This window comes from Microcaecilia unicolor, chromosome 12 (genome assembly GCF_901765095.1).
Source record: "Microcaecilia unicolor chromosome 12, aMicUni1.1, whole genome shotgun sequence".
NCBI classification, from domain to species: domain Eukaryota; kingdom Metazoa; phylum Chordata; class Amphibia; order Gymnophiona; family Siphonopidae; genus Microcaecilia; species Microcaecilia unicolor.
Window position 1 is genome coordinate 55,451,729 of NC_044042.1, and position 13,556 is coordinate 55,465,284.

At 43.6% G+C, this 13,556-nt stretch overlaps 1 protein-coding gene across 1 annotated transcript in view; it reads right to left on the reverse strand.

Moving 5' to 3' along the window:
* Positions 1 to 13,556, reverse strand: part of IGSF9B (immunoglobulin superfamily member 9B) — a 179,031-nt gene that overhangs the window by 101,567 nt on the left and 63,908 nt on the right. The window contains exon 4 of the mRNA XM_030220462.1: positions 6,951 to 7,097. Within this exon, the coding sequence (XP_030076322.1) occupies positions 6,951 to 7,097 (147 nt within the window). The remainder of the gene's footprint in view (positions 1 to 6,950; positions 7,098 to 13,556) is intronic.

Consider the following 13,556-nt stretch of genomic DNA (forward strand, 5'->3'; position numbering starts at 1 on the left):
CCACAGCCTCTCACAGTACTACAGCGATCCCTAGTGGTACTGTCAGACTATGGCAAGAGACTGTGGCTGCCATATTGGATTTGGTGTAGGTCAGGAGAAGCAAATGGGCATTGCTCCTTCCCCAATGGACCCCACTAGACTACCACAGATATCCAGATAGGCCCATGGGCCTTCAGGGGGGTGGGGGGTTACCATGAATCTTGGTTGCAACTAATGTGGCCAAGGCCACTACTCAGCCTGCAACTAATGTGGCCAAGGCCACTACTCAGCCTGCAACGCACTAGCTAACCATATAGTGAGCTGAATGTCAGCCTTGACCACATTTATTTATTTATTTAGATTTTGCTCACACCTTTTTCAGTAGTAGCTCAAGGTGAGTTACATTCAGGTACTCTGGATATTTCTCTGTCCCAGGAGGACTCACAATCTAAGTTTGTACCTGAGGCAATGGAGGGTTAAGTGACTTGTCCAAGATCACAAGGAGCAGCAGTGGGATTTGAACCGGCCACCACTGGATTGCAAGACCAGTGCTCTAACCACTAGGCCACAAGGCTGCCTCCTGTCATAGGTAAATGAAAAACACAGTCCAAACAGTAAAAAAGTACTAGGCGCCTTCACAAGCGGGGCCAAACCTTTAATTGTACATCAATGATGGGTCAATGATATATGATGTACAATTAAAGGTTTGGCCCCGCTTGTGAAGGCTCCTGGTACTTTTTTGCTGTTTGGACTTTGTTTTGTGCTTTGAACCCTCTCTGTTTTTTAAATGAAAAACACAATATGTTGTGGGTTTTTCCTCCACATTTTCATTTGCCAGTGACAGGAAATGTTCTTTGACATTTTTTCTGTAGTTAACAACTGCCCATCCCTATTCAGGTACAGTAGGTATTTCCCTGTCCCCAGAGGGTTACCTGAGACAATAGAGGGTTAAGAGTCTTGTCCAAGATCACAAGGAGCAGCAGTGGGATTTTAACTGGGCCCAATAAAATAGATGCTAGTTTCCATGTAATTTTTATTCAGTGTCCGTGCAGCAGTGGTTCCCAAACCTGGTCCTGGAGGTTTTTAGTATATCCACAATGAATACTCATGAGATAGATTTGCATACAGTGGAGGCAGTGCATGCAAATCTCTCTCATGAATATTCATTGTGGGTATCTTGAAAACCTGACTGGCTGGGATGCCTCCAGGACTAAGTTTGGGAACCACTGCCGTACAGTATATATTTCATCATTGGTTTTGGTTGGATTTTGTTGTTGTTAATTGCTATGCAGCATAGCCTCCTACTTTTCTTAGGGATATGAAAACCACAACTGTATGCAAGGAGTGGGGCTATACCAGTCTATTTGGGTTCAGCAGAGAAGGTGGCAATCCCATTCACATACAGCTCCAAAGTCTCTCCATGAAGTGTCTCTCCCCCCCCCCCCCCCCCCCCCCGTGACTTCCATATTGGCAGAATCCTAAGCAAGCCTCGCATGACATGCTCCTCTGCTTCTATCGTCTTCCCCGATGCCTGCCTCTCTGTCTGATCAGGCAAAACTAAAACATCTTCAGAGACCACAAAAAAAAAAAAAAAGAAAGAAAGAAGATTTGCAGCTTGAGATGACGCATCTCTGATTTTGACAGCTCAAAAAAGTGGAGGGGTGGAGAAAAGATGACTCATCAGGTCATGAATTTAACAAGAAGAAAGAATTCTATATGCATTTTCCAGGTGATGGTACCTCAGAGATAAAAGGTATTATCTGTAATATCAGTAAATAAAGATATGTTCCACAGCAGGATAGAGAGTAATTTATGACTCAAGATCCCAAGTACTAGTGCTTCAGAATACTAAAACTGAAATCTTGAGCCTGTCTAGCTGATAAATACCAGTTTCCCATGCAGAGATTACCTGGCGTGTTCAAAACTAGTTTCAAGCCTGCTTCAAAACATACTGTATGCACATGTGGCTGAATCCACTTCATTTCCTACAGTTCAAAACTGGTTGGAAACTGCTTTACTGCCTCTTTGGGTGAAAAATTTAAATTAGCCATGATTTTAAGGCACTTCAAAGGGAGTAAGAAGGGAATCGCTCACTAATACAGCAGGGCTGCCAAGTCAGGGGAAGAGGAATTGGATATAGCTCAGACACCTTTTCAGTCTTAGTTCAAGACAAAGTTACATTTCATTTCATGTATGTCTTTTATATTCCACCATATGTTTCACTACTAAGCATGTTCTGCCCCCATATTCGTGGAGACAAAGTATATTATGATGTATATGAGTATTACCTGTATTCAATTGTATTGTGGTGTATAGATAGCACTGTACACTGGGACTCCCCCCCCCCCCCCCTATAGTTTGCAGTATCCTGTGATTGACTCCTTATGAGCTTTCCCTATTAGCTGTTAGCTCTGAGCTAGAGCCAGCCCTCCCTCTCTGCTCCTGCGGGCTACTTGAGAGAGCCCAGTCTAGCTAGCATGCTTTTGTGATTAGCAACTGTTCTAGGGGCTGATCCCTCCTTAATTTACTGTATTTCCATCAAAATGTTTCACCACCTCCCCACGTCATTCCCCTTTTATTTTCCCTGAGTTACTCCCCCTTATTTTCCTTTAAGAGTTACAGCTTTTCCTCTCAGCTGGGCTGGGGTTCTGGCCTCCTAGTCTCTGGGGTGGCTAGATACAGAGTCTATGTGCAGAAAGCAACAATTCTCTTCTAAGCAACTGAACTGTAAGTTGGATTTTCTTTGCTTATTCTGAGTACTACAATAAAAGAAGATTTGCTTAAGAACTGAGAGTCTACAGGTAAAGTTTCTATTTGGGGATGGTTTAAGCTGGCTGTTTAAGCTACATTATACTTTGCCTAGAATAGTACAAAGTGCCAGGAAGTTCTCTGTCCATAGAGAGCTAAGGAGCTGATTCTGAGCAGGAAAAAATGGACAGGAGAGGCTCCTAGCTGGTTATCTCCCACAGACTGTGTGATTCCCGATTTACAATAGCATGTAACCAGATAGTGCCACTGAAAATCCAGGGAGACCACAGTGGGACTATTCAGTTAGTGTAAGGTGGTCTGGAGACATACTCCGGGCGAAGCTGTTTTACCCAGGCACTGTGATATTTAGCAGAAGTACTCAGAAACTATCCGGACAGCAAACGGGTTAATCTAAGTTAACTGAGTAGCTATCCAGGTACCGTTGCTGAATATCAGCTGTAGTCAGGTAACTCTGGGCAGGCTTGAATATTCCATGCTAGTACCCAGACAGGTGTTGGCGCTGAACACTAGGTGCAGTTCTGGTGCTGCCAACCAGCATTTATTTAAAAAAAAAAGAAAAGACAGATAACCACTGGCTGTCTATTATCCCCTAAGTTTGTATCTGAGGCAATGGAAGACATTCCAGTCTCGGGTTATATATCCAGATATCCAGATACCCAGATATCCAGATACAGGAAGGAATTTTTCCTCTCTGGAAAGGGAAATGGGACTTGATATATTGCCTTTCTGAGGTTTTTTGCAACTACATTCAAAGCGGTTTACATATATTCAGGTACTTATTTTGTACCAGGGGCAATGGAGGGTTAAGTGACTTGCCCAGAGTCACAAGGAGCTGCAGTGGGAATCGAACTCAGTCCCCCAGCATCAAAGTCCAATGCACTAACCACTATGCTACTCCTCCATAATCCTACAGTTTCTTTCTACTGAAATCACATTTACAGCTATCAGAAACTATCAAGTAGGGAAGTGCCACACAGCCACAACACAACAGGCCTAAAGTCTCCCTGCAGAAACTGACTCTAGTGGTAGGTCTGGAAAAGCACTGGAGTAAGGCATCTTTTAGGAAGCAGAAAGCAGAAAACAGAAGCTTTTCATAGGGTCAGATATTCAGATCACCCTCCAAAATTATTCCCCTACCTGTATTAAGCAGCTAGCACATGTGTGCTACTGCACTGCTGGTTTTAAAGCATGGTAGATGGTAGTGTGGCTCTCCCATCTGCTTAAATTGTCACTAGCTGCTTAATGCAGCTTAGTAAGACAGCCCCTCAGTTTCACTGGGTCATTAATTTAGTGGTTAGCGCTCTCAGGTCCCAATGATCAGAAGCAAACATGGGCACTAGAGGCCAACAGCACTGTACTAGCACCAGCATTTGCTCCTGCCCAAAGATCAGAGCCAGTGAGCTCGTGTAACAATGTGCTCGCCAGTTCTGAACACAATGAGCATGCAAATGCATGCTAAACAGGGCATTACCTATTCCTCCCAATGCTCAGTGGGCAGCACACCAAACATTGCTGCTGCTCCTGCAGCAAACCCTAAACCAGCTCAAAGCTGGCGTTAGGGTTTGCAGAGCATTGGGGAGGAATGGGGAGCCCTGTTCAGCATGCATTTGCATGCTTGCAGGCCCCCTCAACTCCCCTACCCAAGAGGTGAAAGGCCTGAGCCAGGAATTGAATCCAAGCCCCTTCACTTGGCAGTGCATAGCACTATCACTGAGTCACTGGGCTGGTCCCAAGACAGCCATGTTAATGTTTGCTAACCAATTTTTGCAGTGCAGCTAGGAACCATAGATCGATGCCTTCTTCCACCTGCAGACACAACAAGCTTTAAATAAAGTTATTCAAAAAGGGGCATGAGGACCATCACTTTTAGGGCCCAGTTAGGTTTGGGCTGCTTTTGGTCATACCTGAGGACCTGCCCACTGTAATATTTTGGTGTCTCCTTTTCCTGCCTGCTCTGGCTGTATAAGACTGTTTCCATAAAGCAGGAACACAGACCAGTACAACCAGTCATGTTATATATGGCTGGGTCTGATATCACCTGGGCCTATTACTGGTACCGTGCAGCTCCTTGAAAATTTGTTTTAAAGCTTAAGAAAATAGGATTAATCCAAATGTTAGAATAACCACCAAAAGTTAACAATTGATGAGCATTCCTCTTAAAACCCCACCCTCTGCTGCAGGATGTGACCACTGTAGCCAAACTATTTTGTAGCATGGGGCAGGAATGGGAGCAAAGCTGGAAAAATCTCTATGGACTTGCATGATGGAACAACAGAGAGAAAGATGGGTCCTACAGGGAAGGATAAATACAATAATCTACCCTGCCCACACACACATATATAGCAGTACTTGTTCAAGAGCTAACATATGGATAATACAAATTGTTTCTAAATATATGCGGTAGGAAATATGTTCAGTTTATAAGTTTAGATGTAGGCCAAGAAAAATACAGTCATACATTTGGGAAGCAGGATTTGTTGCGAGTACTAGATGAGGCAGTAGTGTTCAGCAAACAGAAGAAGGATCTGGTGGCAATCTTATCTCTTATCTGATCATCTCAAGGATGTCAAATGCCCAGTGGGATGTTGGATGCACAGGAGGAGGTGTAACCAGCATAATAAGGAAGGCAGTGAAACTTCTATACAAATCATTAGGGAAACTTTGTCTGGAATACATTGTCATCTTTAGGAGACCAAACAGGTAAGACTAGAGGCAATAAATAGGAGGACTACCAAAATGTTGCAGAATTTGCACCATGAGCCATCTAAATCAAGAATTCCATTTGAAATACATAGGCCCACCTTTCCCCAGTTCCCCTCCTCCATCTTGCCACCTCCTTCTTCACCCTTGCTCCACTGGAGACCTAAGTGGCATCTAGGCCAGTTAGACAGAAGAAGGACAGTAGCATCTAGGCAGAACAAGAAGCTTCTGTCAATTAGCATGCAAGTGGCCTAGCACCTAGGATTTTTTTCAGCCCTTGGGATACAGATGTAGGAAACTGCTTTTCAGTGGACATAAACAACAAAACCTTTTAGAAAATACAGGGAGAATTGAGCACATCCTGATTTGGATGTCTCAATTCTGATCTTTATGATCTAACATAAGGGTCTTAGGCTTGTGAACTATCTACAAATTTTCACTACAGTTGATCCTGTTCTGGTTTTACCCCACTGCATGCTGGGACTTGTAAATCTGATTTCCCTGTTATATCGTCTAAGTCAAGCCACACTAAAGTCCATGAAAACCCTGTGGTAAAATGATGTTCAGCCTGTCCTGAAAATATGGAGCCACTCAGCAACCCTAACCAGACAGGAGAAACCCAACTCCATCAAAATGTGGAGGAGTAACCTAATAGTGCAGTGGGCTGAGAAGCTGGGGAACCAGGTTTGATTTCCAATACAGCTCCTTGTGACCTGGGCAAGTCACTTAACCCTCCATTATCCCAGATACAAAAACTTAGATTGTGAGTCACTAGAGACACAGAAAGTACCTGTATACAATATGTAAACTGTTTTCGTTGTATCACAGAAATGTGATATATAAAATGCATTACTATTAATTAATCAGGTAATTAATCAGACACTGAACAGCATGTCCCTCCTCTGTCAGTGACGTCTGATAACCTTGATAGATACAGTGCAATAATCCTATTTTTGTCTTGACTATGTACCTCAAAGAAATTACTTATTAGCAGACTCAATGGAAAAAAATTGCAGACATTTACTCAAGTTTTTGGCATACACAATTTCTCTGGAATTTCATTACTGTGGTGGGTGGGGGAGAAAGAAGGTTTTTTCACCTTTAGAACTGTAGCTAAATATTATAGGGGAGACAGCCAGGGGGACCTCATTCATTAACCTACTATAGACCAGCCTTAGAAAGAAGTCTGCAGCGTAAAAATAACTGAATGAGCAAAGCCCCCAGCAAACCTCAGCAGAGCATAGAAGCTGCACTTAAATTTCAAACACAACTGAAAATAGCAGGAGGTGCATTTTTATTCACACCATAATTGTGCAGCATCTCCTCTTCTGCCATTCCCCAATACAGCCTATCGAAAGAACACATATGTTCAAAATTTACAGCCATGGTAGTGGAGCTAGTGTAAGGACAAAGATAGAAAGATATATTCAGCAAACACAGGGAAGAAAAAATACAGGATATGATGTGGAAAGGCTGCAGAGGATGGCCCCCATGTCACTCACCATTCACAGTCAGGTGTACCCAGCTTCCGTTGTGAAAGGTATCGTACTGCTGGTCAAGCATCAGCACTTTACATTCATACCAGCCCTGATCTTCAGAGTGCACTTGCTCGATTCGCAGAGAAGCCTTGTCATGCAAACTGGCGCGACCTGAAGGAGAGACAGAGGGGAATCAGCACCTATGACATTAGCTAATGTCTGTGCAAGGAAGTGGGAGGAGGAGGCAGGACAGGAGAAGAACTCCTGGCATAGGCGCAGGTTTTACCATTCACAACAGACTGGAGTTTGCCTCCATTCATAATAAATTGACATACAAAACTTCAAGGCCCCTCCACATCAAAGATTGCAAGAGATAACACACTGGGATGCAATGAACAGACCTCAGGAGGTACAACATAGGAATGGTAAGAAACACTGAGGGGGTTCAAACTGGCAACCTTCAGAAACACCAACATAGCCACCAAAATACTAGAACCCCAACAAATAAGAAAACAGACCTCATGCCTAGACCCAAATAAATTTAGCCTGAAAAGAAAGGACCAAGGTGTAGAGTTAGTTTATTTAGTCTAGCAATACCCTTCAAATGCATGAAGTATTAAAATGAGGAAGTAGACGAAGATTGAACAGTAATGGGCTTAAAATGCAGCAGGTTGGGCATTACAACATACTTTCCATAGGTAAGAAATGTCAAACAAATTATCTAGTATAAGAATCTCCATACCAAGATTCCCCTTTCAACTCAATCTGAATCAGGGCTAGGTTTGGTACCACAAGCCTTTATCTACAGCTTTACAGGGATTATTTTGTCCTATGTTATATCCTCACCCAACTTACTTTAGTCCAGTCATTAAACTAACAGTCTGGCTAGGAGCTATGCACCAGGAATCATTCTGAAACCCTGCAACCATGGCCCCTAAACCTGGCCACTAGGTGTCAGCATTGCTTAATGACTATAACTCCATCTAGCAGAAGACCTAAGCCAGAAATCAAAGCGAGGCCCTTCTCTATGATGATGAGCAGTACTGCCACTCAACCAGCAGACCACTTAGAGGGGCATAATTGAACGAAAACGCCTATCTCCATGGGCGTTTATCTCCAAGAACGGGTCCATGAAGGGGTGGACCGAACCGTATTTTGGGAAAAAATAGACGCCCATGTTTTATTCAACAATGTGTGAGCTGGGCGTTTTTGTTTTTCAGCGATAATGGAAAATGAAAGCGCCCAGCTCAAAAACGAATAAATCCAAGGCATTTGTTCGTGGGAGGGGCCAGGATTCGTAGTGCACTGGTCCCCCTCACATGCTAGGACATCAACCGGGCACCCTAGGGGGCACTTTTACAAAACCAAAAAAAAAGGTAAAAGAGCTCCCAGGTGCGTAGCACCCTTCCCTTGTGTGTTGAGCCCCCCAAATCCCCCTCACAACCCACTGCCCACAAGTCTACACCATTACTATAGCCCTAAGGGGTGAAGGGGGGCACCTACATGTGGGTACAGTGGGTTTGGGGGGGTTGGACGACTAATAAGCATTAAGCAGCACAATTGTAACAGGTAGGGGGGATGGGCCTGGGTCCACCTGCCTGAAGTCCACTGCACCCCCTAACAACTCCTCCAGTGACCTGCATACTGCTGTCAGGGAGCTGGGTATGACATTTGAGGGTGAAAATAAAAAGTTGTGAAACATCATGTTTTGTGGTGGGAGGGGGTTAGTGACCACTGGGGGAGTCAGGGGAGGTCATCCCCGATTCCCTCCAGTGGTCATCTGGTCATTTAGGGCACTTTTTGGGGCCTTATTCGTGAAAAAACAGGGTCCAGGAAAAGTGTCCTAAATTCTAGCTAAAAACGCATACTTTTTTCCCATTATCGGTGAAATGCGCCCATCTTTGTTCGGCAGATAACCACGCCCCAGTTCCGCCTTCGCCACACCTCTGACACGCCCCCATCAACTTTGTCCGCATCCGCGACGGAGTGCAGTTGAAAACGTCCAAAAATCGGCTTTCGATTATACCGCTTTATTCGTTTTTGTGAGATAAACGTCCATCTCCCGATTTAGGTCGGAACTTGGGCGTTTTTCTTGTTCGATTATAAGCAGGTTAGACTCCTAATTTGAGGAGTTTGATGTTTGAGACAGTTCAAGATATTTTTGAGGCTGTGTGAATGAATTGGGTTCTGGTATTTCCTTTGGAAAATTGAATATAGTGATTTCATGCACCTATAGTACATATGGATTTGGAGAATGTGACACACCTATTACAATCTTAAGCCCTAATTCAGACCTTCTAAGAATTTTTACCCCTGAAGAAGCCATGTGCCAAAGCATGGCCATGTAGAGTTTTATGGTTCCTTGAATTAAGTATGTACTGCTGTACTCTGTGCTTTCCTTGGATCCTGCCTAGATGTGGAAGGATGACTTAGAGGAACTCTTAAGGTCCCTTTCAACCTCTTCTGTCTTTGACTCTAAATAGCAAATAAGTAGCTTGAATTTTCAACACAGCTAATGAGTGAAGTGTTATGAGTTCATGTAGAAAGCCGACAGATTGCAAATCAAGAGGATGCCAGCCAGTCTCCTAAAGGAATTGCTCATCCTCACGTTGATATCACAGTTTCTCCAAAATTCTATAAAGACGTGCTAAAAATTGCATGTACAGATTTGGGTGCGGGGCCAATTTGCACATGCAATTTAATTAAATAGCAAGTCAATTAGTGCTGATAATTGGGTGCTAATAGTCAATTATCAGCACTAATTGACATTAATTGATATGTATACATGCGTTTTTAGTCCCAGTGATCCGTGTGTAAATTGTATGTGCGGCTCCAAAAGGGGGTGTGGCCATGGGAGGGTCAGAAGTGGATCAGGGGCATTCCTACAATTTATGCATGTTGCTGTACAATCAGCGGGATCTGCACCTAATTTAGATATAAAGATTTACGCCAGTGTTTACTTAGTGTAAATCCTCACATCTAAAGTTAGGTAATGATCCGCTAAGCATTAAACATATAAATTGTGAGTGACCGTACTCATCTGCAAATGCACAGTAGAGACTTTCCCTCTCTGTCCCGCCCCCGCATCAATACGTGATGACGGGGGCGGGACAGAGAGAAAAACTGCGCGAAGGGGAGGGAGGGAGGGAACCGCCGAGGTTGCTACTGCTCCCCCCCCAACTGGAGTCACTGCCGCCGCCCCCCCTCCACCCGGCCCGGGCCCTCTCTTCGCAATTCAACTTACAGCGCCGAAAATGCAGCAGGCAGATCAGCTGAGCTGCCTTAGGCCTTCCTTCCCTGCCTCTGTCCCGCCCTCGCCGACATTACGTCACACGAGGGCGGGACACAGGCAGAGAAGGAAGGCCAACGGCAGCTCAGCTGATCTGTCTGCTGCGGTTTCGTCGCTGTAAGTTGAATCTCAAAGAGAGGGCCCGGGCCGGCGACTCCGGGGGGGGGAACGGTAGCAGCGACCTCGCGGTGGGGAGGGGCGGCGGCGACCTGGCGAGGAGGGTAGCTGGAAATCTCGCCCGTTGTAACAGGCATAACGGCTAGTATTCTATAAATGGCATCTGTCAGTGCTATTTATGGAATAGCACTTAGCGTGTTATATTTCAGCGCTGATTTTTCAGCACTATTTGGTCCTTTATGCACTACTCACTCAAGCCCCTACTTTCTAATGAAAAGCTCTTGCTTCATCACTGTTCTTTTCCTATCCTATGTTATACTGAACGTACTGCAAGTGTCTATGATGAATAGGGGCATGGGGGAGGGTCTCAGCATGCAAAAGAGACAGGCAGAAAGAGAGAGGATGCACACAGGCCCTTTTCCTAATCTAGAGCTGTAGATTCTAAGACCAAATCAGGTTACAGTGCAACTGAAATGATCTAACACACGCATGCATGCACAGATTTATAAAATTATTTCATAACCATGTTTTGTTCAGTACTCGAGCATCATTTACACTAATACCCTACATGCCAGGAGTATCAACATATTTATTTATTTATTGCTGAAAATACCAAATCAGATGTCAAAGCAAATGGCTCAATGAGTCTTTGTCTTTGAAATCCATCATTTCTATATAGAAAGACTTTTTCTCTTTTGGACTCTTCATTGACCTTAGACCACAAGATAAACACTTTATACGAAAAAATATTTTTTACATTCAAGCAACTTAGAGCTATCAGCTCTTATTTTTATGAGAATTATTTTACCTTGTTGGTTGAATTATTTTACCTTGTTGGTTCAATATATGATACTATCAGAATTAGACTACCGTAATGCTGTTTATTCTGGAATGTCAGTTAAGAATTGAAAGAAACTTCACTGTTACAAAATGCAGCTGCTAGATTGATTTATAAGCAAAAAAAACATTTTATTAGGTTATACCTTTGTTCACAGATTTGGCTTCCAGTTCGGGCCTGTGTAATTTTTATGTTATCTTGTCTAAGTTTTTTTCTTGTTTTTGTCGTCGTTGTTTCAGTGTATAGCGACTGAAGGCCTACGTTACAGCTGGAGGTAGACACTCTGAGCATTCACAGTGACTGCGAAATTCTGACTGATTGTTATTTGTATCATTTGATTGGCATTATTTTACTATGTTTTAGCTCAAACATTTTTAACTCTCAAAAATCGATAAGTAGTAATGCCAAAATGTCAGTAACATCAACATAGCTTGATAAGTAAATGTTGTTCAGTAGTCATATGTAAGTATGACTATTAAATAAGTATGTAAAATTCAAAGCGGTTGCTGAGAAAACAGCAAAAAACTCTAGGGGGTTACTTTTTTTTTCTTGCCTCATCCTTTACATATCCTTCACTAGGTCACAGCAAAGGCTCCCTTTCCTGTATCTTCCCTTCTCGTCATTCTCTGTGATCCCTGCTCCAAGATCTCCAGTGCTCTCTAGGCTCCTTCTGTCATGCTGCTTTTCAGATCCTCCTCTTCACTCAGCTCATTTATGCACATGGATTGCTACATTGCAAAATGAACAAACTTTCACAAAGGAGTAGACATTCAGCCCATGGAGGTCAGCGATTTTAAAGGTGCTGATTGATGTGAGCATACTTTGACCTGGATGTTCAATGTCATGCCTAATCTGAGCATTGGCACTGAATATCAGGGTCTTGCCTGGCCACCAGAAGTTATTTGGGTATCAGTCAATATTAAAAACGGTCCCTGGATAACTACCCAGATAAGTTAGAACAGCCTTTTTGCAGTCCTATCTTTATCTGGACAGTCCTAAAGAAAAATCACAAATCCTGCTTGATCTACAACAGGCTTGTCCAACCTATAGCCCGCAGGCCAGAACCCAGCCCACCAAGTGCTGCTCTCTGGTGTGCAGCTGCATCACAACTGTACACTTCTGGCTTCCCTGCTGTGATGCCTCTGTAAGCTTGAGTTGAGTGGTTCAGGAAGTTCGGAGTTGTGCGGTTTTGATGCCCCTGAAGTCAGTCAGGTGAGAGAGTCTGGGTGAAGGCCGGCGAGGACGCACTATTGTATTTTGCCATTATTCAATGAAATATGTCAAAATACAAGGTTGCATGTTTTAGCCCTCCGAATGCTATAAAATATAAAATCTGGCCCCTGACAAAAAAAAAGGTTGGACAAACCTGTCTACGCTTTCTCTCATGCTTTTCGAGGGCCCCCTCTGCTTATAACAAAGACTTCATGAATTCTAACACTATTTCTTTCCCCTCCCCTCTCCTCCCCCACATTATCTCTGCTGCTCCCACTTGAATACATAGTACTGTACAAAACTAAGCAGTACATACATGCTTTCAAATTCCCCAACAGCAAAAAAGCTTACAGTAGATTTATTTATTTGGATTATCTCAAGATCAGATACATTGAGACAGTGCAGATATTTCCCTGGCTCCTCGAAGCTTAGAATCTAAGTCAGCATAAGGAGATGAAGTGACTCGCTCAAGGTCAGATAGAAGAACTAAAATCAAAGGGCAACAGGTTCCCACAGCATGTGTTCAAGTCATTACAGCCCAGAACCCCTGACACCTACATTCTTGTTCAGGCACTCTTAATTAACCAGTGGATACAGATCTACAACTGGGTATTACTAGAATCACCAATATGGTTCCACATTCACACTACAGGAAGCACCATGCAAGGTCTCCTCTAAAGCAAAACCAAACTGAACACTGCCACACAGTGTCATTCCGCATAGCAGAGGCTGGGGCTGCAGCATTTATAGTCTCCAAGGTTTGAGAAGGGGGGGGAACATTGGGGGGTGGTCTAGCCAGTTATCATTCAACTACAGCACTTACTGGCTAGCTAACAAGGATGAATTCATTCTGGTCTCTTCCCCATCTCTATCTGCCAGAGAATTATCATGATGGTTGGGCTGTATCGGGGAAGTGAGATTTAAAAAAGGGGAGGAATCTCGAATAATCATATGCCAAACTTTACCCTGCCGGAATTCCTCTGTCATTAATGGAAATAAACATGACTGGAGCAGGTTCCAGATGAGCTGGAAAGCTAAGGAAGTGGAGGTGGCAGCCTGAAAAAAAAATATGGGTGAAAATGTGTATGTGTATACACACACACAGCGAAGGAGAGGGTCACACAGGTTTCTAACAACCCACACAGCTCTCTTTTAAATAACATTCATCAAAAAT